The sequence below is a fragment of the Micromys minutus genome (genome assembly GCF_963924665.1).
Source record: "Micromys minutus genome assembly, chromosome: 12".
NCBI lineage: Eukaryota > Metazoa > Chordata > Mammalia > Rodentia > Muridae > Micromys > Micromys minutus.
In genome coordinates, this window is record NC_137981.1 from 28637652 (window position 1) to 28659730 (window position 22079).

The 22079-nt window shown below is 51.8% G+C and overlaps 1 protein-coding gene across 1 annotated transcript in view; it reads left to right on the plus strand.

Moving 5' to 3' along the window:
• The window catches only part of STAB1 (stabilin 1), a 29921-nt gene that overhangs the window by 1045 nt on the left and 6797 nt on the right, over nt 1-22079 (plus strand). Inside the window, exons 2-48 of the mRNA XM_080926644.1 lie at nt 3571-3707; nt 4014-4129; nt 4320-4405; nt 4471-4540; nt 4855-4950; nt 5171-5281; nt 5493-5689; nt 5911-6041; nt 6204-6331; nt 6567-6655; nt 6832-6966; nt 7088-7225; nt 7377-7439; nt 7683-7796; nt 7881-7934; nt 8112-8192; nt 8443-8601; nt 9075-9137; nt 9343-9438; nt 9794-9880; nt 10578-10689; nt 11383-11569; nt 11644-11737; nt 11856-12014; nt 14630-14725; nt 15332-15427; nt 15557-15604; nt 15708-15838; nt 15991-16102; nt 16417-16494; nt 16573-16671; nt 16791-16889; nt 17013-17144; nt 17374-17502; nt 18409-18465; nt 18815-18898; nt 19424-19619; nt 19726-19821; nt 19908-19953; nt 20034-20110; nt 20223-20348; nt 20535-20608; nt 20713-20787; nt 21026-21148; nt 21461-21508; nt 21706-21783; nt 21887-22033. Coding sequence (XP_080782770.1) covers nt 3571-3707; nt 4014-4129; nt 4320-4405; nt 4471-4540; nt 4855-4950; nt 5171-5281; nt 5493-5689; nt 5911-6041; nt 6204-6331; nt 6567-6655; nt 6832-6966; nt 7088-7225; nt 7377-7439; nt 7683-7796; nt 7881-7934; nt 8112-8192; nt 8443-8601; nt 9075-9137; nt 9343-9438; nt 9794-9880; nt 10578-10689; nt 11383-11569; nt 11644-11737; nt 11856-12014; nt 14630-14725; nt 15332-15427; nt 15557-15604; nt 15708-15838; nt 15991-16102; nt 16417-16494; nt 16573-16671; nt 16791-16889; nt 17013-17144; nt 17374-17502; nt 18409-18465; nt 18815-18898; nt 19424-19619; nt 19726-19821; nt 19908-19953; nt 20034-20110; nt 20223-20348; nt 20535-20608; nt 20713-20787; nt 21026-21148; nt 21461-21508; nt 21706-21783; nt 21887-22033 — 4950 coding nt within the window. The remainder of the gene's footprint in view (nt 1-3570; nt 3708-4013; nt 4130-4319; nt 4406-4470; nt 4541-4854; nt 4951-5170; nt 5282-5492; nt 5690-5910; nt 6042-6203; nt 6332-6566; nt 6656-6831; nt 6967-7087; nt 7226-7376; nt 7440-7682; nt 7797-7880; nt 7935-8111; nt 8193-8442; nt 8602-9074; nt 9138-9342; nt 9439-9793; nt 9881-10577; nt 10690-11382; nt 11570-11643; nt 11738-11855; nt 12015-14629; nt 14726-15331; nt 15428-15556; nt 15605-15707; nt 15839-15990; nt 16103-16416; nt 16495-16572; nt 16672-16790; nt 16890-17012; nt 17145-17373; nt 17503-18408; nt 18466-18814; nt 18899-19423; nt 19620-19725; nt 19822-19907; nt 19954-20033; nt 20111-20222; nt 20349-20534; nt 20609-20712; nt 20788-21025; nt 21149-21460; nt 21509-21705; nt 21784-21886; nt 22034-22079) is intronic.

Consider the following 22079-nt stretch of genomic DNA (forward strand, 5'->3'; position numbering starts at 1 on the left):
TGACAAAGAAAGGGGAATCCACCACCAAGTAGCCATGGGGTGCTTTGTCTTTATTCTCCCTATGGTCCCATGGAAAAATGATTCCAGGGGCAGGCCAGGGCTGGGTGGAGCAGGTAGGACACTAAGTGAAGAAAATGGAAAACCACAAGCTCCAGGGTTGTGCCAAGCTGGAAAGCATCTTGCCACCTGGGTTCTGGGCAAGGGGGACATAGGTCAGTGAGAAATCTCAGCTTGGAGGGTATTTTTTTTTTGTTTTCTTGTCAGAGACCTGGTGTAGTTCCAAACAGTCCTAAGTCTGTAATTCTGGGACTGAGGCGCAGCCAGCCTGGACCAGAGAAGAGGTTCTGAGGTCCTTGTGGGTAGGAATGTAGCAGTGCTGTCTTTACGTTCCCCTCATCGTCCCTCATCCTGTCTAACATGAGGCACAAGCTGCAGCAGCTAGGAATGGAACGGAGCCTCAAAGGGCAAAAGGCACCCCTGAGTCAGACAGCCAATAAAGGTGGCATTAGAATTTGGCATAGCAGGCTTCAGCAGATACAGGGAGCTCTCCCTGTGGGAGGGTCTTAGCATGTCCATCATCTGCCCAGGGACTACTTTGTGTTGAGCACAAGCCTGGGATCCACAGCCAAGGTACAAATGCAGGGGCACTGGCCAGCACCCAGCGTCGTCCCCTCCTGCTCTGATCCAGAGGAAGGACGGCAGCTCATGGGCCCTTCTACTCTTAGGGGGTTTATATTCTCAGCGGTCATCCCAGAGACACTCCAGGAACTTGCTTCCAGCTTGGGGGAATTTTCTTTAACCTGCAATTGAGCTTTATAGTTCTTGTCTCCTTGGCTTTTCCAGTAACCCAAGCATAGAAAGCAGACATGGCAAACTCAGCCCTGAACTGAGCACGCTGGCAGGTCCTAAGCAGATCTCTGATTCAGCTGAAGCCAGTCCAACCTCATTCCACCCAGCTGTATGGTGGGCAGATGAGTGCCTGCCTGTGTTGGGTGTGGTCCCTGGAGAGGTGCTGATACAGCAGTTGGCCTATCCATTCATCACCACCGCACACAGGCTTGCAGAGCTCCAGCTTCCTCCAGGCCCTCCCTCCCTCTGAGTGACGGCTCTCAACTCACCCTGAGCATTACCCAAACCTGGCCAGCCATCCTAGGGGCCCAACCAGAGTACTTCCAGCTCTGGGCTAGTGGCTTTTGGGGGAGCCCACTGTCAGCCAAGCATATGACCCAAACCTGAAACTGAGTTGCTTAATTTCCTAGACATGACGTGGCTTTGGCATGACAAATCCAAATATAATATCTAGACCTGAGGTTTTGCTGAGTAACTTCCCGCTTTGTTAACTGCAGAGGCATGAGCGGAAAAGGCAAAATCATAGTAGCAGAGGGGCTGGGGGCTTTGTACACTCTGCAAGAAAGTGTTTGTTTTTTCTCTCTGGTTTGGGGAAGCCACTCACCTGTAACTTCTTTTAGGGAAGGGGTGTACTGGAGGCACCCAATTTGTAGAACTGTGTGGTCAGCATTTTTGAAAGAAGAACATGTTTTTCTCCAAGACACCCCGCCCCCTCCTCTCAGCCCTTTCTCTCACAACTCTAGGCTCAGTCTGCACTCAGAGGTATAGCACTGTGGCTTCTTTTTGACCCCGAAGGAAGTCCCAGTGGAGAACCGCTGAGTCTTGTGTCAGGCTCGGAATGGGACTGCAGGATGGAGGCAGGCAAGGGCTCTTCAAGCCTTCTGCTCCCTCCAGCATCTGTTCTTTTCCCATCCTCAAGGGATGGCTTTGTTCCCCACCCCCACTCAGTTCACAGTGGTCTAAGTCTCTGTAAATTACTCACTGAAGTGAGTGCGGTAGCCAACACTTGTAACAGGTGAAGGTAGGAGGATCAGAAATCCAAACTAGCCTGGGACTATGTGACACAGGCCATATAAACACGTATCAAAGCTTGAAAATAAATAAAATAAATTTAGCAGATAGTAGTGGCACACACCTTTAATCCCAGCACTCTAGAAGGCAAAGGCAGACAGAACTCTGAGTTCAAGGCCAGCCTGGCCTATAGAGTGAGTTTCAGGACAACCAGGGCAACACAGAGAAAACCCTGTCTTGAAAATAAACAAATGGGGCTGGAGAGATGTCTCAGCAGTTAAGAGCGCTGGCTGCTCTTCCAGAGGTCCTGAGTTCAATTCCCAGCAACCATGTGGTGAGTCACAACCATTTATAATGGGATCTGGTGCCCTCTTCTGAAGACAACAATGGTGTACTCATATATATATATATATATATATATATATATATATATATAATCTTAAAAATAAATTAACAAATACATTTAAAAAACAACTCATTAACTGAGTCCTGAGGGTGCAGCAACTGGGCCTCACCCAAGCTTAGCCCTCAGCTGTCAGCCTGGCCTCTAGCCAAACCCTCTTTCAGGTTACCCTGCATGCCACACAGGGCATTTGCTCTTTTCATCTCCAGCCTTAGTTCTGCTGCTGCCACCTTCAGCCAGAGCACTGACCCTGGCCAACTCTCTTACAACCTTCAGGTCCAAATTCAGTTGTCAAGTTGACAGAACCTAGAATCACCTGGGAAGGGAGTCTCAATGAAAATTTGCCTAGATAACATTGGCTTGTGGGTATGCTTATGGAAGATGGTGTTGATTCTGTTAATGGTGCCCACTGTGGGTGCCACCATTCCCTACATAGGGGTTCTGGGCTGTCTAAATGTAGAGAGCAAACTGAGCACTAAGACGTTATGCTTTTACTTCTCTCTTTTAAAAAAATATTTATTTTATGTATGTGAGTAACTGTAGCTGTCTTCAGACACACCAGAACAGGGTATTAGATCCCATTACAGATGGTTGTGAGCCACCATGTGGTTGCTGGGAATTGAACTCAGGACCTCTGGAAGACTAGTCAGTGCTCTTAACTCCAGCCCCCTGCTTTTCTCTCTGCTTGACTGTGGGTGTGATACCATTAGCTGTTTTACGTCCCTGTCACTTCCTACGGGGATGGACTGTGACCTGAGATGGTGAGTTTAAAACAAGCCCCACTCCTCTAAGTTATGTCTTATCAGGGTATTTTATTACAACAACAGAAATGAAATTAAAACATCCTGGGTCCTGTTCTCCCTGCTACCCCCATTGATTGTCATTACCTGGATGGTGGGGCCTTGGGCCAGAACTGCCATGGGCCTTTTTGAGCCATGGCTACCTAGCCCTAACATGGGAGGCCAGACCCTCAGCTTAGTGCTGGCGCTTGGCAGAAAGCTTGTGCTTTGTCCTAGTGTGACAGACTGAGGGTGAAGTCAGTGTATTCCTGCACACAGTGTGAAGCTTGTTGCGGGTTTGTTTGGACCAAGAAGTCAAGGAGCTCTATGCAATGAATTCAGACTCCAGACACTGCTTCCCACCCTGTCCCTATGACATTTTGGGAAAAGGCTACCCTGGGACTTCGATGTCCTTACCTTAAATGGAAATGATTCTCCTGGAGGGAACTGTGGCCTTGGTGTGGTTGGCATGGACTCAGGCTAGACCACAGTCCAGGCCCCTCACTGTATGTTTTGCCTACGGCCTAGGTGCAGTCTAAACGCTGCGACGTGCACACCAAGTTTGTCACTCACACACCCTGCACTGCATGTGCAGCCATCAGGAAGCAGCTGTGTCCCTTGGGCTGGTCTCGGAATTTCCCAGAGAAGATACTCCTAGACTGTCGGTATGGACCTACCTGCTTCTTGCCCACTTTCAGGAGGGTGGCAGGACATCCCAAGGAACCTCACTGACCTCCAAGCAGGAGCAAACAAAGTCCCATTAGGCGCACACCTGTTGTGCCCTACAGGTCAGGTGGCACAGGAAGGGAGGAGGAAGGGTGTTTCCCAGGAACCTACTCTGTGCTGGGCCCTGGACTCAGCCCTGGGCTAGGTGGGGAGGAGAGAGGTGGGTGGGATAAGATTCCTGGAATTCAGTGTGAGGAGGGTGACGGCCACAGGTGCCCACCACCCCACCACCTGCTCTCTCCTAGCTATGAGTTGCAGCTCAGGGACTCTGTGATATCCTTAAGTGGCTGCAACCAGGAGTGCCAGAAAGACGTGGTGCAGAAGGCTTGCTGCCCTGGTTACTGGGGATCCAGGTGCTACGGTATGGAAGAGGCCGCCTTCCCTGCTCCAATCTCCCCAGGCTCCAGCGCTCATTCTGCCCTCAACCTTGTTCAACCAGTGACTACTCACTGAGGGCATTGGCTCCCTAGCCCTAGCTGTCCTGGGGGAGGGGCTGGAGGAGAGGTAAAGGAAGTATTCTGAGAAACAGCTGAGTTCTTGGGGGTCCACAGAGTGCCCTGGTGGTCCGACGACTCCATGTAGTGGCCACGGGACCTGTCTGGATGGCATAGATGGAAATGGGACCTGTGTATGCCAGGTAAGAATCGGGTAGGGATGAGGCGGGGGTGTCCGGGGAACCCCACTGACTTAGTGTGTTAACAGGAAAACTTCAGCGGTTCAGCCTGTCAGGAGTGCCGAGACCCCAACAGATTTGGGCCTGACTGCCAATCAGGTGAACTTGCAGGGCCTCTGGGCAAGGCCAATCCTATCTGTCTCTGCAGACCCCTCCTAACTCTTCAGTCTTGCCTTTCCCTGCTGGAATGATGGCCTTGGGTCCTGCCCTGAGGTTCTTGTACATGGTTGTCTCCAAAGCCTCCTCCAGGAAGCCCCCTCTTTCTACTCCCTGGCTCCCTCAGGGATTTCCCCTTCTACTGTGATCCTTTAGTCTCTCAACATTGTAAACACGCAGAGGGCAGGAAGGTGAGATGTCTCTGTATGTACCTTGGTGAGGCTGTGGTTCCATGTGCCCTCGTATGTCCCTCTCAGTGTGCAACTGCGTGCATGGCATATGCAGCCACGGGCCACAAGGGAATGGAAGCTGCCTGTGTTTTGCTGGATATACGGGCCCCCACTGTGACCAAGGTGAGCAGTGCTGCCTGGGGCAGCAGGTTCTCTGTGCCCTGAGGAGGGAAGGACAACTGGGTGACAGTGTCTGAGTCTCAGCAGGACCTGGGCCAGACTTCCACTGTCTGGAGGCTCAGAGAGGTAAGGCAGCTGCCTGGAGTCACACAGCAAGCATGGCAGAGTGTTTCTGCTCCTCCTCAACCTGAGGCTGGGCCTTCACTGTAATCTCTCTGCTTAGAGCTCCCAGTCTGCCAAAGCCTGAGATGCCCCCAGAATTCCCAGTGCTCAGCAGAGGAACCCACCTGCAGGTGCCTGCCCGGATACACTCAGCAAGACAATGTTTGTCTTGGTAAGCATGTGATCTGGGGCAGGGGACTCCAACTTGGAGAGCACAGTGGGTGGCAGGGACTGGGAGGGTAACATTTTATATTAGTATTTACAGTCTAGCTACTTATGTAGAAAGAAAACTCTTCCTATGAGGCAGGGGGCCTATGGTGGAAACCATGAAGGGGAGAGGGCTTCTGGGGCTCAACTCATTCATGCTCTCTCTGCCCTGTTAGCTCCTAACCCCTGTCAGTCATCTCCTTGCTCCCCACTGGCCCGATGTTCAGTGACTCCCAAGGGGCAAGCTCAGTGTCGCTGCCCAGAGAATCACCATGGTGACGGGAAAGTGTGTATGCCCCGGGACCCATGCCTCACCAACTTTGGTGGCTGCCCCATCAACTCTACCTTCTGCATATACCGAGGGCCAGGAAAGGTGAGTTAGGTCACCTGCTTCACAAGCAACTTGCCAACTCTGGCTGTGGGATTCTAGGCGGGTCCCAGGTTAACTGAACACCTCAGATGTGAGGAGAATGCCAGCCTTGGTCTTGGAGGAGGGGCAGCAGGGCCGTGTGAGGGAGGTATGCATATGCCAACAGTTTTTCTGTATTCTCACTGGTGGATGTGATCCCCTTCTCCCCCCCGCCATTTTCCCAGGCCTCCTGTATATGCTGGCCAGGCATGACAGGCATTAACAAGAATGCTTCTGAGGGATGCCATGTCTTGTGCAAACCACATTCCTGCGACAAATCAGCCACCTGTCAGGTGACCCCTGATAGAAAGACCAGGTTGGCACAGGGGCCAAGGGGGATGGACACAGAGCAGGGGTGGAGTGGGCAGTGTATTCCTCTGTGTGCCTCCACTGTCAGGACCTAGCAGGCAGGACTGGGTGGGGGTGGGATCAAGGGGATGACCCGTCCTTTCCCTGACCAGTCTCTCTGGGTCTCCAGCTGCGTGTGCAAAAGTGACGAGGTGGGCGATGGCCATTCCTGCTACGGACATCTGCTCCACGAAATTCGAAAGGCCAATCAGATTGGCCTGGTGCTCCTCTCGTTAAGAATGGCCATTGGCATGCTGGGTGTGTGCCCCCCAGGCTTACCTGTGACCATGCCCCTACCCCATTCCCACAGAGCTGGGAGGGGGAATCTAGTCTCAGCAGAGACACTACTTTCTTTGCCCAAGAACTGGGTGAGGCCAGGATGGAGGTGGGGACTGGTCCCAGCACTAATGTCCCCTTCCCATGCTAGACATCTAGACCCATTGTCCCAGGAGTTCCCCATAAGAATTCTGACGCTAGACATCTCCACCTACAGAGCAAGGCTGTCAGGAGATCCTTACCACATCGGGCCCATTCACCGTTCTGGTTCCATCCATGTTCTCCGGCTCCTCCAGTAACATGAATGTGAGCCCTTTCTCCCTGAAAGTAGGCCATGAGCTAGCTCCCTGTTCATGACAACTTCCTTTTGAGATGGTGGCCTGCAAAGCCTCTTGTCCTCTGCAACTCAGACATGAGAGGAACAAAGAGGGTTGGCCTGTTTGGGCTTTACCCAACACCCCATTCCTGTGGTGTGTCTGCAGGCGACACTTGCCCGGCAGCTTTGTAGACAACATATCATCGCGGGAGAGCACATCCTGGAGAATATAGGGCCCTCAACTACACGCAGGTGGTGGACACTAGCTGGCCAGGAGATTACTGTCACTTTCAAAACCAAGGTATGAAAGGGACCTCAGACTGGGGGCCAGAGGAATGGCAGGCAGAGGACATGTGGCAGGAAGGGAACTGAAGAACAGAGGGTTTGGCATGGGGAACATAGTCCTGTGTCTATCTCTTCAGAGATACACCTACAAGTACGAAGACCAGCCCCAGCAGTTCAGTATCCTCAAGAACAACTTCATAGCGGCTAATGGGGTCTTCCATACGGTCACTGCCCTACGATGGCAGCTTCCACCCCCACTTCCAGGGGACCCCAAGGTGAGCCAATGACCTCTTCTCCACTTTGTGCTGTAGGGAATGTCTCACTGTATTAAGGCCAGTTATGAGACTGCTCTGACTGGTGGAGGCTAGGCTCCTCCTCCTGGGGCAAAAGCTACCTCATCCTGCCCTGTGGCTCTTATCCCTACAGAAAACTGTTGGCCAGATACTTGCTTCTACAGAGGCTTTCTCGCGATTTGAAACTATCCTGGAGGTGAGCTTGGGAAAAGGAGCTCTAGCAAGCTGGATATCCAGACCAGAACAGCTTACTGCCCCAGAATCTGCCCTTCTCACCTTCCTAGAGCCCCCTGCCCCTATCCCTGAGGCTTTACGGGGGCATGTACCAATGCATTGCCATTGTCTCTCAGTTAACCAGTTCCCTGCTGATTGACAGCGGCAGGAACCAGGTAGGGCTCAGAGGCAGGGATCTGTCTAATTCTACATTCTGCTGCTGCAGAACTGTGGGCTGCCATCTATCCTGGATGGGCCTGGGCCCTTCACAGTCTTTGCTCCAAGCAATGAAGCTGTGGATAGCCTTCGAGACGGCCGACTGATCTACCTTTTCACAGCAGTAAGTTCTATGGGGAGACAAGGCTGTGGGCTGGGGCTGCCAGGGCTCCCCAATCGACCTCCAGGAATTGACTCCTCCCCTCAGGGCCTTTCCAAACTTCAGGAGCTGGTACGGTACCACATCTACAACCATGGCCAGGTGAGAGGATGTCCCATCCCCTTCATGGTGTCCCCTGTTGCAAGGACTACTACAGGTTTTGATCTTCCTGGGGACCTGATTTCCTTATCCCCGCCTTTTCACTTCTGAGAGTCACTGTGTAGCACTTGAACAAGGTGTGGCCAGTGCCCAGCCTAAAACCACTGTCTCCTGCTTCAGCTGACAGTTGAGAAGCTCCTCTCTAAGGGGCGTGTCCTCACCATGGCCAACCAGGTCCTGACTGTGAATATCTCTGAGGAGGTGAGACCTGTGAGAGCTGTGGGCAGCTGGGCACATGGTTCATTGCAGGAGCTGCTGGCTTTGTTCACACCTATTGGTGTGCCCCCAAATACTATGGTGGGCAGGATACTTGACAAGGCCCCAGCTGGGCTAGGAAAGTGGACATGGGTCCCGTAGCATGAAGTAAAGCTACAGCAGGCAGAAACAGAGGAGAACAAGGGCCTTCTGAAGCCTGCTGGGCTGGATATAGCACAGGAGCTCTGTGTTGCAGGGACGCATCCTGCTGGGACCCGAGGGCATCCCTGTGCGGAGGGTAGATGTGCCAGCTGCCAATGGTGTGATCCACATGCTGGAAGGCATCCTGCTGCCCCCCACCATCTTGCCTATCCTTCCTAAGCACTGTGATGAAGAACAGCACCAGATTGTGCCGGTGAGCCCTGCGCCGAACCCAGACTCCACCCTGTACCCAGACCCCATCCCTAGAACATGGACTAAGGACAGCACTGTTGGGTTGCAGCCACAGAATATTTGGGACTAGGTAATACAGAGAAAGAGGCTTAGTTTGGCTCATGGTTCTGAAAGCATAGGGGAGTGGCAGTTGAGCTCTCACTGAGGGAGGGCCATGTGGCGCCAGGGCAGTTGGCCGTAGGCCAGAAGACCACAGTGAAGGAAGACAGTCCTAGGTGATTCCACCAGAGCCTGCTGTGGTGACTAGTGCACCCCTACATTTGGGGAGTCTGGTAACCACCTGCCTCTTACAGGCTCCTTGCAACATCTTTCCTGGTCTCTCTACACTTGGCTCCGTCTCCTCCCTCAGGTCTTTGCTCTGAGTCACCATCTCAGGGCTGTTGAATCTCTCTCTGACCCTCCTCCCTTCCCTCTTCCCTGCTTTGTCTTTTATAGGGTTCTTGTGTGGATTGCCAAGCCTTGAATACCAGTATATGCCCCCCAAACAGTGTGAAAATGGTGAGCACCCCTAGCCCGGCCATCAGGGATGGATCCCTTTTTGCCAGACCCTTAAGCATACCCAGGTTGTGGTGGGGAGTAGGAGCAAGGACGGCGACTCAGCATGCTCCAGCCCTGCTCAGAGTGAGAGAATGGGACCAGGGCTGCTTGCCAAAGGCTGGCCCAACATCCACTCTGCTGACTGGACTTATATGGCATGCCTTAGGATATCTTCCCCAAGGAGTGTGTTTATACCCATGACCCAACTGGGCTCAACGTTCTGAAGAAAGGCTGTGCTGACTACTGCAACCAGACCATCACAGTGAGTCCGGGCAGGCATGTGACCCCCTGGGGACCTTGGGCATTTCCTCTCTGTCTGGGGTTCCCCAGTTGAGTTGAGGAGACCTCCCTTCCCAGGCATTGCTTTTGTTTGGTTTCGAAGAACTTTTGTATTTGTTGTAGTGCTGGGACTAGACCTCAAGGTCTTGCACCTGATAGGCAAGCGCTTTGTGGCTGAACTATAACCCTAGCACTGTCCCATAAGTTAATGGTTAAAGAGGTGCCTCTGGGGTGGGGATCCATACCGATTTCTGTGCTCTAGAGATGAGCAGGATGCAGGCGCTTTCTGAGTGGGAGTTGGCATGGGCGGGGTGTCAGGCATGCTCTGTGTTTTGCAGAAACGCGGCTGCTGCAAAGGGTTTTTTGGGCCCGACTGCACACAGTGTCCTGGGGGCTTCTCCAACCCCTGCTACGGCAAAGGCAACGTGAGTCCTCACCCTTACCAAGTGTAACGAAATCATTCATGTCTGGGGAGGTGGCTCAATGGTTAGGAACCCAGGCTGCTCTTGCGGAGGGTCTTGAGTTTGGTTCCGTGTTAGGTAGTCCACAGCTACCCGTAACTTCTGTTCCAATGGATCCAACACCCCCATGGGCCTCTGTACTCAATCATGTGCACATTCCCACACAGAGACACACACAAACACACTAAAAGCATTTTTATGAGGCAGGGCCACACTACATAGCCCTGGCTGTCCTGGCATTCACTACGTAGACCAGACTGGCCTGGAACCTGCCTCTGCCTCCTGAGTAATAGGATAAAAGGCATATGCCACCATGCCAGGCTCTCAACCTGTTTTTAAAAAGAAGTAATTGTTTTGATAGGTTTTCCATTGACTAAAAGATAACTTGGCAGTGTTTTTTACTATTCTATTTTTGCCACCTTAGGACATCAGGGCTCCTTAGTACCTGCCACAGAAGAACACAGCAGTTAATGTTCAAAGCATTGCTGGGGCCATGAGCCTTTTTGGGGGTTACTCTGGTGGCTTCACTGATTTTGGAGGTCACTTCCAGGGTGAAGTCTCAGCAGAAATAAGAGCTCAGAGCCCACCAGGGAGGGAAATTCATGGGGGTGGGGCTGTGGTAACCATGCCTGTGACTGACCCTGTGTCTACCATCCTACAGTGCAGCGATGGCGTCCAGGGCAATGGAGCCTGCCTCTGCTTTCCGGACTACAAGGGGATTGCCTGCCATGTCTGCTCCAACCCAAACAAGCATGGGGAACAGTGCCAGGAGGGTGAGTGTCCTTGGCCTAGGCACTTCCAGGGGAAAGACGCTCTATGCAGAAAAGTTGGCTAGAGGCTCCCCAGAAGGAACAGGGTCCTAAGAGGTTGATGGAGGCCACAGAGTCTGGTGCCGTTGGAGAACAGCAATAGATGCTGTTCTCTTCGCCAGAAGAGAACTGTGTTCTAATCTAAAGCAAGCAGGATTTCAGCAAGACACACACAGGAGACTTTCTGATAGTGGGATTGGAGGCAGAGTCGATAGAGAAGACGACTAAAAATTCAAAAGGGCACAGCCGGGTGTGGTGGCGCACGCCTTTGATCTCAGCACTCAGGAGGCAGAGGCAGGCATATACCTAAATTCAAGGCTAACATTGTCTACAAAGTGAGTTCCAGGACAGCCATGGCTACACAGAGAAGCCCTGTCTCAAAACAAAAACAAACAAAAAACAAAAGCAAAGAAAATATAACTAAAAAAAAAAAAAAATCCAAAATGGCCTCTTTTGCAGTTACTTGCTTGTTCATCAAGTTTGGAATAATTTTTGAAATAATATACGATTCAAGAATCCTAATACAGGCTCAAATAACATATAGTCTATTATAGCTGCTCGATCTCCAGTCCCAACCCGTACTTTACAAAACAACCCTGGCTCTTAACAAGCCCGGCTTCCTGTCCGGTTTCTCTGTTCCCTTCTCTTCCCTTCCAGACTGTGGTTGTGTCCATGGTCTGTGTGACAACCGTCCTGGCAGTGGAGGGGTGTGTCAGCAGGGTACATGTGCTCCTGGATTCCAAGGCCGCTTCTGCAATGAGTCCATGGGAAACTGTGGGTCCATAGGACTGGCGCAGCCCTGCCACGTGGATGCTCACTGTGTTATTCAGGAGGGTGTCGCCAGGTGAGGAGGCCTCTGGCTCCTTTTGGATTCTGCCCATAATTACATGTCAGCTTGCTCATTCTCCCCTCTGCCAGGTGCGTCTGCCATGATGGTTTTGAAGGTAATGGTTTCTCCTGCAAACGCAGCAATCCTTGCTCACGCCCAGACCGTGGTGGCTGCTCAGAAAACGTTAGTTCCTCTCTCGCTCTCTCTCCTTACCCTTTTACTGACCCAGGGGCAGGATGGGGCTCCTTGGTCTTCAGCCACGACTGTGCAACCCCAAGTCACTTATTTATAACCCACACAGGCCGAATGTGTCCCTGGAGACCTGGGTACCCACCATTGTATTTGCCACAAAGGCTGGAGTGGGGATGGCCGCATCTGTGTGGCCATCGATGAATGTGGGCTGGACACTCGCGGTGGCTGCCATGCTGATGCTCTCTGCAGCTATGTGGGCCCTGGACAGGTAAGGCACAGAAGGATAGCTGGGGACTTTTCCCAACCCAACGTAAGTTTAGGGATATCCCCTGTAAGCTTAGAGTCTGGACCCACAGATGCAGATGAGGTCATGTACCCACTGATCCCAATGTGTAACAAAGTACCCATGGTAGGACAACCTCTCTCATAGACTCAGGGCCTGTAATACTGCTAAACAAGGCAGGAGGAGACCCTGCCTCTGGAGGTCCCAAGTCTATACGTTCACAGAAATCTATCTCTGGAATTCTATAATCCAGTCTTGCATAGTTGTTATGGGATCTTAGTACCCAGAGCCTCTAGATCAAAAAATTGAGGCTCACAAACCAGAGTTCTGACAAGTTCTAACACAGACCAGGCACAGTGGGGCACACCTTTGATTCCAACACTCCTGAGGCAGAGGCAGATGATCTCTGTGAGTTTGAGGGCCAGCCTGTTACCTAACCAGAGCTACATAATAGAGAGACCCTGCCTCAAAAGAACAGAAAACCTAATCTGGAGTTGGAGAGATGGTTCAGTGGTTAAGTACTTGTAGCTCTTCCAAAAGATCTGGGTTAGATTCCCAGCACCCATATGGCAGTAAGCACTGTCCAAAACTCGTTTCAGAGGACCTGATGCCTCCCTCTGGTCTCTGCAGACACTGCCTGCATGTAGTACATGCTGTAAGACTCCAAGGAGTCTTAACTCAGGAGCACGACCCACAGAGCACAATTAGATGATAGACCGCTGTAATAACAAGAGGTTTTTATTCCATGTACATGAGGTTGCTCATCCTCACAGGGAAAGTCAACCCCGAACTCAAAAATCACACATCTTTTATACTTTTTTTGGTGAGGGGGGTGAACTACAATTTTACCATTGGTCAGCAGTATAATTTTCAGAAAGAGGAAAGGAATGGGGGAGGAAAGGGAGGAGAAACTTTGACAGTAAGGTTGTTGACAATTTGCATTTTCCTTGGAATTTAGTACAGGGAGGGGTAGGGGAGCTGTTCTTAAAGCAGTCGTTTTTGTTTTGTCTTAACTCAGCTTAGACAGCATAGCCTGACCTGTCCATTAAAACTTTGTTTTTACATTCTTAGAACCTTGTTTACATATTTCAAAACTTTGAGGGGTTTTGTTTTCAGAATTGGGTGATTAGAGCATGAGTTAACTATGACATGTGTCAGGTCCCTATCTAGGGCTTTCTAGAGGGCTAGGTGGCTATCAGTCAGTATATTTTGTGGGTCTTTTTTTCTGAGAATTACTCTGGGCCATTGTTTTTATTTTTCAGGCACAGGCAGGATCTCATAGCCTTGGGATGACTGGAAAATCTCTGAGTCTGGCTTTAACCATTTCTGTGTCTTTAGGGTCTCACATTCTAATGATGGGGATGTTTTGGGAAAGTCTTGGAGCCCCTAAAAACTTTGTTTTTTATATCATACACAGACACAATGCAGGCAAAACACCCATATGTAAAAATTAAGCAAAATAAATTAGAGCTGGAGAGATGGGTCAGTAGCCAGGCTGCTCTTACTAAGAACCTGGGTTTGATTCCCAGAACCAACATGGCAGCTCACGGCTGTCTGTAACTCTAGTCCCTGAGGATCCAATGCCTTTTTTGGCCTTCGTGCCTACATGGAACACACATGGTGCACACACATACATGTAAGCAAAACACCCATACACATAAAATAAAATAATTTTGCATAAATAAATATTTTAAAAGGTTATCTAATGTACCAGCAGGAGGCCAGGCGTGGCTGGTTCTGAGTTAGCCTCTTCATGGCCCCATCTTCTCAGTTCTATGGTAACTCTGGGAGTTACATCCTCAGCAGTTTGTAGAGTATTTATTGACAGTACAAACTCAGACTGGCATAGGGCAGAGGGATCTCACTGAATACCATGCTGGGTTATGTAGAGAGACCCTATGTAGAAAGAAGACTGGAAAGCGCTCAGAACTGAGGCTTTGAATGCACTGGGCTAGATATTCCCCATCCCCAAAATTAAGTTCTGGAGGTGAGGGGTCTCACCTGTGTTCATTTGTAGTGTAGACCAGCCAGAAGGCATGCTCCTAATGGGGGAAGAGACCAGAACAGTTGACTGGGTCACAGGGGAGGAGGTAGGATCCCAGTTCCCTTTCTGGGACTGACCTTGACCAACACCTGCCCACTTGCAGCAAGCCACTGACCTCAAGCCTTGATGGGGTTCAAAGTACAGGGTGCTGGTGAGTCTCTGCAGAGGCTTCCCAGCCAGGGGTATCTCTTGATCAGCTTTACTCTAGGAGCTGCACCCCCCCGGGGGGGGGGGCTCCAGAGCACAGATTGCCAAGGGCAAGATAATAAGAGCTCCTTGGGGTATGAGCAAATCTCCTGGGGAGTAGAGGAAGAAATGAGGTTGGTGCTGGAGAGATGGCTCAGTGGTTAAGGGCACTGGCTGCTCTTCCAGAGGTCCTGAGTTCAATTCTCGGCAGCCACATGGTGGCTCACGACCATCTGTAATGGGATCTGAGGCCCTCTTCTGGTGCTCAGGTGCACGTGCAGATAGAGCATTGATAGACATAAAATAAATAAGTCTTTACGAGATGGGGGTCTGTGGTGAGATAAGACTCTCTGTTCCCTGGCCTCCCCAGAGCCGATGCACATGTAAGCTGGGCTTCGCTGGAGATGGTTACGAATGCAGCCCCATTGACCCCTGTCGAGTAGGCAATGGTGGCTGCCATGGGCTGGTAAGTGGGTTTAAGGGCCTCAAGCCCCTGGGGAGGGCCTGCTGCAACTGGGCATGTCTGTCTGTCCTCAGCACTGGAATCTTCCTAAGGTGAGCACTCCTTCGCTCTTTCGCAGGATAAAACCTCTGTGCCTTGTTATTAAGGTCCTCTAAGAACCAGCCCAGGTTGCCCAGCCCCCTTGCTGTCCCGCCCAATCCTTAGTCCTCTGAGCTCCTTGCTGCCCTTTGACCTCCCTCTGCCCTTCTACCTACAGCAGCCCTGCCTTTCACAGGCCTTGCCCCTCCTACTTTCCAAAGCTCAGCTGCTGAAAGTCATGGCTATCTTTGTTGCTCTTTAGCACCAGCTCCCCGAATCCCTTGTTATGACTGGTTTGATGGTTTCCAGTGCTCTGTGGTACTGGGAGCAGGCCTACTGAATGAGCTCTATGAACACAGACAGGATAGCTGGAGGGGGATAGAAGGACACAGGGCCGCACAGGCAGAGCAGGGGGTGGTTGATATGGAGGAGGAGAAAGATGAGAATACTTGGTACCCAGCTTGTCATTTGGATGGTGAATGGAGGGCCGTAACTGTCTGTCATCTCTCTGTCTATCCCGTACTCTACCAGGCTACCTGCAAGGCAGTTGGGGGAGGCCAGCGGGTTTGCACATGCCCCCCTCATTTTGGCGGTGATGGCTTCAGTTGCTATGGAGACATCATCCAGGTAAGATGCACAGGTTTGTCCTCTTCCCTATGCCTGTACTGTCCTCCCATGTACCTGTTGGGGGGGGGGTGCTTGGGGACTTTAATTTGTCCTTGGGTCTATAATCTCAGCTTTTTTCTGTCCCTTTAGGAGCTGGAGGCCAATGCCCACTTTTTTGCCTTCTCCCAGTGGTTCAAGGTAGGGTCAGGGCAAAATGCTAGGGTTGGGCTCATGTCTACAAGGCCTTCCTGGATAAAGAAATGCCCATCTTTATCTCCCTGCTCCCACACACTGCGTGCAGAATTCAAGCATCACTCTTCCCGCTGACAGCAGACTGACTGCCCTGGTACCCTCTGAATCTGCCATCCGTAGACTGAGCCTCGAGGACCAGGCCTTCTGGTTGCAGCCAAAGATGCTGCCAGAACTGGTCAGGTGTGGACAGCTGGGAAGGGCCATGGAGGGGATTCTGGGTGGGGCTTGGACTCTTCTCAGACAAGGTTAAGAGAATCTGGTTCTTTGTTTACCATGTCTCCATGTTTACCAGGCTAAAGGATCTTTGTAAGCCACACTAATCTTCTCCTTAGGGCTCACTTTCTCCAGGGTGCCTTCTCAGAGGAGGAGCTGGCCCGGTTAAGTGGGCAACAAGTAGCCACACTGAGTGCCACGACACACTGGCAGATTCACAACATCAGTGGGGTAAGAGATGAACACTGGATGTGTGTGGGAACTGAAGCGGTCCCATAGCTAGCTACACCCAACTCCTAAACCAGAACTCCCAGGAAATAAGCCTGGAGTCCCTTGCCCAGGGCTGATTCTGGGATTGTGCATAGAACACATCGTGGTCTCATTAGAAAGCCATGTGTGCCCACACGTGTAACTTTGCCCTTCTCGTGTGAGTGCTGGTGAGGTCTATGCATCCGCCTGGTAGAGTCTAAGTCTGTGAGAGAGCCAGCCTCTCTCACACATGTATCTGTGTCCAGCAAGCCTGAGTTCTGTCTGTTGCCTTCTAGAGAACCTGGGTACAGAATGCCACTGTGGATGTATCTGACCTCCTTGCTACCAATGGCATCCTACACATTATTAGCCAGGTATGGCAGGAGAGGGGAGTTGTGGGGAATTTTTAGGCTAGTAAAGATGGACTGACAGCCACTCCTGCTCTATACCAGGTTTTGTTGCCTCCAAGAGGTAACATACAGACTGGACCGGGGTTGCTGCAACAACTAGATACAGTGCCTGCCTTCCGCCTCTTCGGGGAGCAGCTAAAGGTATAAAGGAGGCTCATTCAAGGGAAATAATTTCCCAGGAGGCTGCAGGGGTGAGGAGATGGTGCTTGGCTCCCCATACCAGCTGCCATGCTTACCTTGCTCCCTGTCTCTATCCCTAGCACCATAAACTGGTGGCCCAAATTGAGGCTGCCAAAGCCTACACCATCTTTGTGCCCACAAATCACTCTCTGGAGACTCAGGGCAACAACAGTATCCTGGTGAGGACCGGGGGATGGGGAAGATGAGCCTCCTATGCCACCGCAAAGGAACATGGTGGGGGTGGCATGATACCCAGGGTGCTCAAGTGTCTTAGAAATCCTGAACTGACTCATTCCTGGCAGGACATAGACATAGTACGACATCACGTGATACTTGGGGAAGCACTCTCAGTGGAAGTCCTGCGGAAAGGGGGACACCGAAACTCCCTCCTGGGCCCTGCCCACTGGCTGGTCTTCTACAATCATAGTGGCCAGGTTTGAAGGGCTGGGATTAGAACACCCTTTCCAGGGGCTCTGCTTTTAGGACACCCCTTTGAAGCTTCTCTACTTAGGAGACCCCAGCTTCTGCTCCAGGGAGACTTCCCCCAATCTTTGGAGTTACCCCCTACACCTAGGGTGTTCTTTGTATTCTTGTCTTCTTGTCTCTAAAAGTGAGTGTGGTAGAAGTGGGTAGGTAGATTCAACCTGCTCTCCTCCTTTCCAGCCTGAGGTGAACCACATGCCACTGGAAGGCCCTTTGCTGGAAGCCCCAGGCAGCTCCCTCTTTGGACTGTCGGGGATCTTGGCAGTGGGCTCCAGCCGTTGCCTGCACAGCCACGCAGAGGCTCTTCGGGTGAGAAGCTGGGGCCAGAGGATATCACAGATCTGCAGCTGCAACCGATGATACTCCCTTTTAATCCCAGATCTCTTGAGTTTGAGGCTAGCCTGGGCTACATAGTGACACTCTGTAAAACTAAATATAGTGACACTAAAACAAACAAAACCCATGGGAAGCAGCTGCTTGTTAGTCTGCTGGTTAGTCTGCTGGTTAGTCTGCTGGTTAGTCTGCTGGTTAGTCTGCTGGTTAGTCTGCTGGTTAGTCTGCTGGTTAGTCTGCAGGTTAGTCTGCTGGTTAGTCTGCTGGTTAGTCTGCTGGTTAGTCTGCTGGTTAGTCTGCTGGTTAGTCTGCTGGTTAGTCTGCAGGTTAGTCTGCTGGTTAGTTTGTAGATTAGTCTGCATATTAGTCTGCTGGTTAGTCTGCTGGTTAGTCTGCTGGTTAGTCTGCTGGTTAGTCTGATGGTTAGTCTGCTGGTTAGTCTGCAGGTTAGTCTGATGGTTAGTCTGCTGGTTAGTCTGCAGGTTAGTCTGCTGGTTAGTTTGTAGATTAGTCTGCATATTAGTCTGCTGGTTAGTCTGCTGGTTAGTCTGCAGGTTAGTCTGCTGGTTAGTCTGCAGGTTAGTCTGATGGTTAGTCTGCTGGTTAGTCTGATGGTTAGTCTGATGGTTAGTCTGATGGTTAGTCTGATGGTTAGTCTGATGGTTAGTCTGATGGTTAGTCTGATGGTTAGTCTGCAGGTTAGTCTGATGGCTAGTCTGATGGTTAGTCTGATGGTTAGTCTGCAGGTTAGTCTGATGGCTAGTCTGATGGTTAGTCTGATGGTTAGTCTGATGGTTAGTCTGATGGTTAGTCTAGGTAGCAGAAAGGATCACTTGGCTAGTCTTGTTCTGGACCAACTGATACCTCACCCTTCTTCCTCAGGAGAAATGCATAAACTGTACCCGGAAATTCCGCTGTACTCAAGGCTTCCAGCTGCAGGTGAGGCTGGGCTCAGTACAGCTCTGGACTTAACTTCCATACTCCCTCTAATCCCCCAGCCACAGCTCCAGGTCCGGCCATGCTGGGAACTGTTATGGGCAGTTAAGACTGAGCCACAGCCAATGCTCAGAGGAGCTTCACCCAGACTTGTAGCCCCAGGCTGGGTCCCTCTGCCAGCCTCTTATCAGACTCATCTGCCTTGGTCTCTACCTTTCACTTTCTCTGTCCTCCTCACATTTGTCTGTCTCACTCGCTCTGACACTTGCAGCACATTTGTTCGTCTCCCGTGCACTGACTGACCTGTCTGCCCAAGCTACCAGTGACCCTTCCTGTGTGTCTCCAATTCTAGGACACACCAAGGAAGAGCTGTGTCTACAGATCTGGGTTATCTTTCTCCCGGGGCTGTTCCTACACATGTGCCAAGAAGATCCAGGTTTGCTCTGAGGTGCCCCCCACCAAGGCTTCACCCAGGGAGGAGGGGGCAGAGGAGCCAACCCCCATGCCCCAAGGAAGAGTTTAGACTGATTTCAAGGGCAGATGCTGAGTCTCCAGCAAAGACAGCAAAACAATGGCCTTAGGAAGGTCCAAAATCAGAGGGACTACTGTTGGTCCTTTGTCTAATCCCTGGGGAATGGGGATGGGAGAGAGATACAGGGTTACATCCCAGAGCTGACAACATCAGCCAAGCCCAGTGTCAGCAACCAGGGTTCCTGTCCCTCCTGTGGAATCTATGCAGTCACAACCCTCTCTGTTTGAGCCTCCCCCCACCAGAGAAGGTGTGCGGACAGCATCCAACACACCCTGCCTGTTCCAGTCTACCCTCCCTGGGTCTGTGCTTCCAAGCTGCTCTGCCCTGTATCTGTGTGACCCTGAGATGTTGTTATCACTTCTCCCTGGCTAGTGACATCAATCCTGGCCTGGGTCTCTCTCCTTCTTCTCCCATTCCCCTACCCTACAGGTGCCCGACTGCTGCCCAGGCTTCTTTGGCACCCTGTGTGAGCCATGTCCAGGGGGTCTAGGTGGAGTGTGCTCAGGCCATGGGCAGTGCCAAGACAGGTTCCTGGGTAACGGAGAATGTCGCTGCCAAGAGGGGTTTCATGGGACGGCCTGTGAGATGTGTGAGCTGGGCCGATATGGACCCACCTGCTCTGGAGGTGAGGTCTGCATAGAGTAGGATGGTGGTCTTTGGGAAGGAGAGGAGACGGTACTATACCATAGGAGCAGGCAAGTAACTCTTGTCCTTCATTATCCCGCTTCCAGTATGTGACTGTGACCATGGGCTGTGCCAGGAGGGGCTGCGTGGGAACGGAAGCTGTGTCTGTAATGCGGGCTGGCAGGGTCTCCGCTGTGACCAGAGTAAGTAGGTCCCAGGGGACTAGAGGCAAGCGAAGATATGGAACAATTCTGGTCCGAGTGACTGGAACTTTCTGTCCTACTTTCAGAAATCACTGATCATCAATGTCCCAAGAAGTGTGATCCCAATGCCAAGTGAGTGATCCCAACCTGTGGCCGGGCGACTGGGGGAAAGATGGGACAGACACAGGCTAAATGGCTGCCGTCCCTCCCAGCTGCATACAGGATGCCACTGGAGTCCCTGTCTGTGTCTGTGCTGCAGGATATTCAGGCAACGGCAGTAATTGCTCAGGTTGGCCCGGTGGACATCCTGGGCTCCACTCTGAAATGCATGGGGTGGCTGTCCATCTTCTCTCTACCCTTTCCTTTATCCCCTGTCTGTGTCTCACAACTTCTACCCCTAGAGGTGGATCCCTGTGCCTCTGGCCATGGGGGATGCTCACCCTATGCCAACTGTACCAAGGTGGCTCCTGGGCAGCGGACGTGTACCTGCTGGCATGGCTACACGGGTGACGGGGAGCTGTGCCAAGGTGAGGTGTCCCAAGAGAGACACGTGTGACGGGAAGGGTATCTTAGTGATCTGAGTCGAAGGTACAAAGGGTGTGTGGTGACTTGGGGTCCAAATAGGAAGGAGGTGGGCACTTGGAGCTGTAGAGGGACAGATACATGGCAGGCTCATCAAGGGCTACTCCTCGTCACAGTGTCTCTTCCCCTAGAGATAAACAGCTGTCTCGTCCGCAATGGGGGCTGTCATGTTCATGCTGAATGTATCCCCACAGGCCCCCAGCAGGTTAGTCCACAGGCCTGACACTGGGGCCTCCATTCAGACTAAGTCTGGGGGTGACCCTTTCCTTCAGGGCTCTCTGCAGCCACAATGATTGGGATTTGTGACAGGTCTCCTGCAGCTGCCGTGAGGGCTACAGTGGTGATGGCATGCAGACCTGCAAGCTTCTGGACCCTTGCTCCCAGGTCAGGCCCTCACGTCCTATCACATTTGTCAAGGAAAGGGGACTGAGGGTAGCAACAGCCCTCTTCATCCCCAGGATGGTTCCAGAGCCTCCCTCGCCCCTAGCTCAAGTCTGGCTCAACAGCAGAACTAAAGATTTGAGGGTTGAGTGGGGACGCGAGGCATCTTCCCTGAGGCTGGTGTTCCCGAGGTGGCAGGACACTGCCACAGCCTTCCTCTTCCTCCCTTCCCCACTCTCAGAACAATGGAGGCTGCAGTCCTTATGCTGTGTGCAAAAGCACAGGAGACGGGCAGAGAACGTGTTCCTGCGACGCAACTCATACTGTGGGGGACGGCATCACCTGTCATGGGCGAGTTGGACTGGTAATGATTCCCACGTCTGACCCAGACTTGATTGTGATTATGCCTCATGAACCTGAACAGCAGTCTTAGCTAAGACCTCATATTCAATTCTGATCCTTAACCATGACCTCATGACCCCAAATCTGACCTTTGATTCTTCCTGGGCTAAAAAGTCATCTACGGCACATGAAAACCTGGCCCTGGCTCAGAATCCTCCCTGGCTTTCCTTCCCTTGTCTCTGCTTTGGCCAGACCTCAGCTGTTGGTGCTAGGACAGGTACCAGACCCTGAATGGGGGGTAGCCCAAAATCTGAGCTGATTTTTGCTCCCCCAGGAGCTCCTAAGAAACAAGTATGCCTCATTCTTCAGCCTCCACCTCCTGGTGAGTACCCAGCCTAGGCCTCTGAGACCTGCTGGAAAAGTTCCAACCATCTCTGGATATCTATGATCCTGTCTGATTGAGGGGGTTTGCTGGCTTGGTCTCTCTTGGGATTAAGTTTTTTCCCAGAAGATCCTTTGGAGTTCTGAGTTGGTCCCAGACCGTCTCTTTTGTGCTCAAGTTGTGTCCTGCCTCCCCAGGAATACAAGGAGCTCAAGGGTGATGGGCCGTTCACCGTCTTCGTGCCACATGCTGATTCAGTAAGCAACATGTCGCAGGTATGCAGCCCTGGAAACAGACTGGGGAGGGATGGATACTCTAGTAACTGCAGGGGCAGAGGTGACATCACTGGCTCCCACTGTCTTCATGACTTTATGCTAGGATGAACTGGCTAGGATACGCGCTCATCGGCAGCTCGTGTTTCGCTACCATGTGGTTGGCTGCCGGAAGCTAGGGAGCCAAGAGTTGCTGGACCAGGGATATGTCACTGCACTGTCTGGGCACACTCTGCGTGTTAGTGAAAGGGAGGTGAGTTCCCTGCCTTTAATACTCAGCCTAGTATTAAATAAGAGAG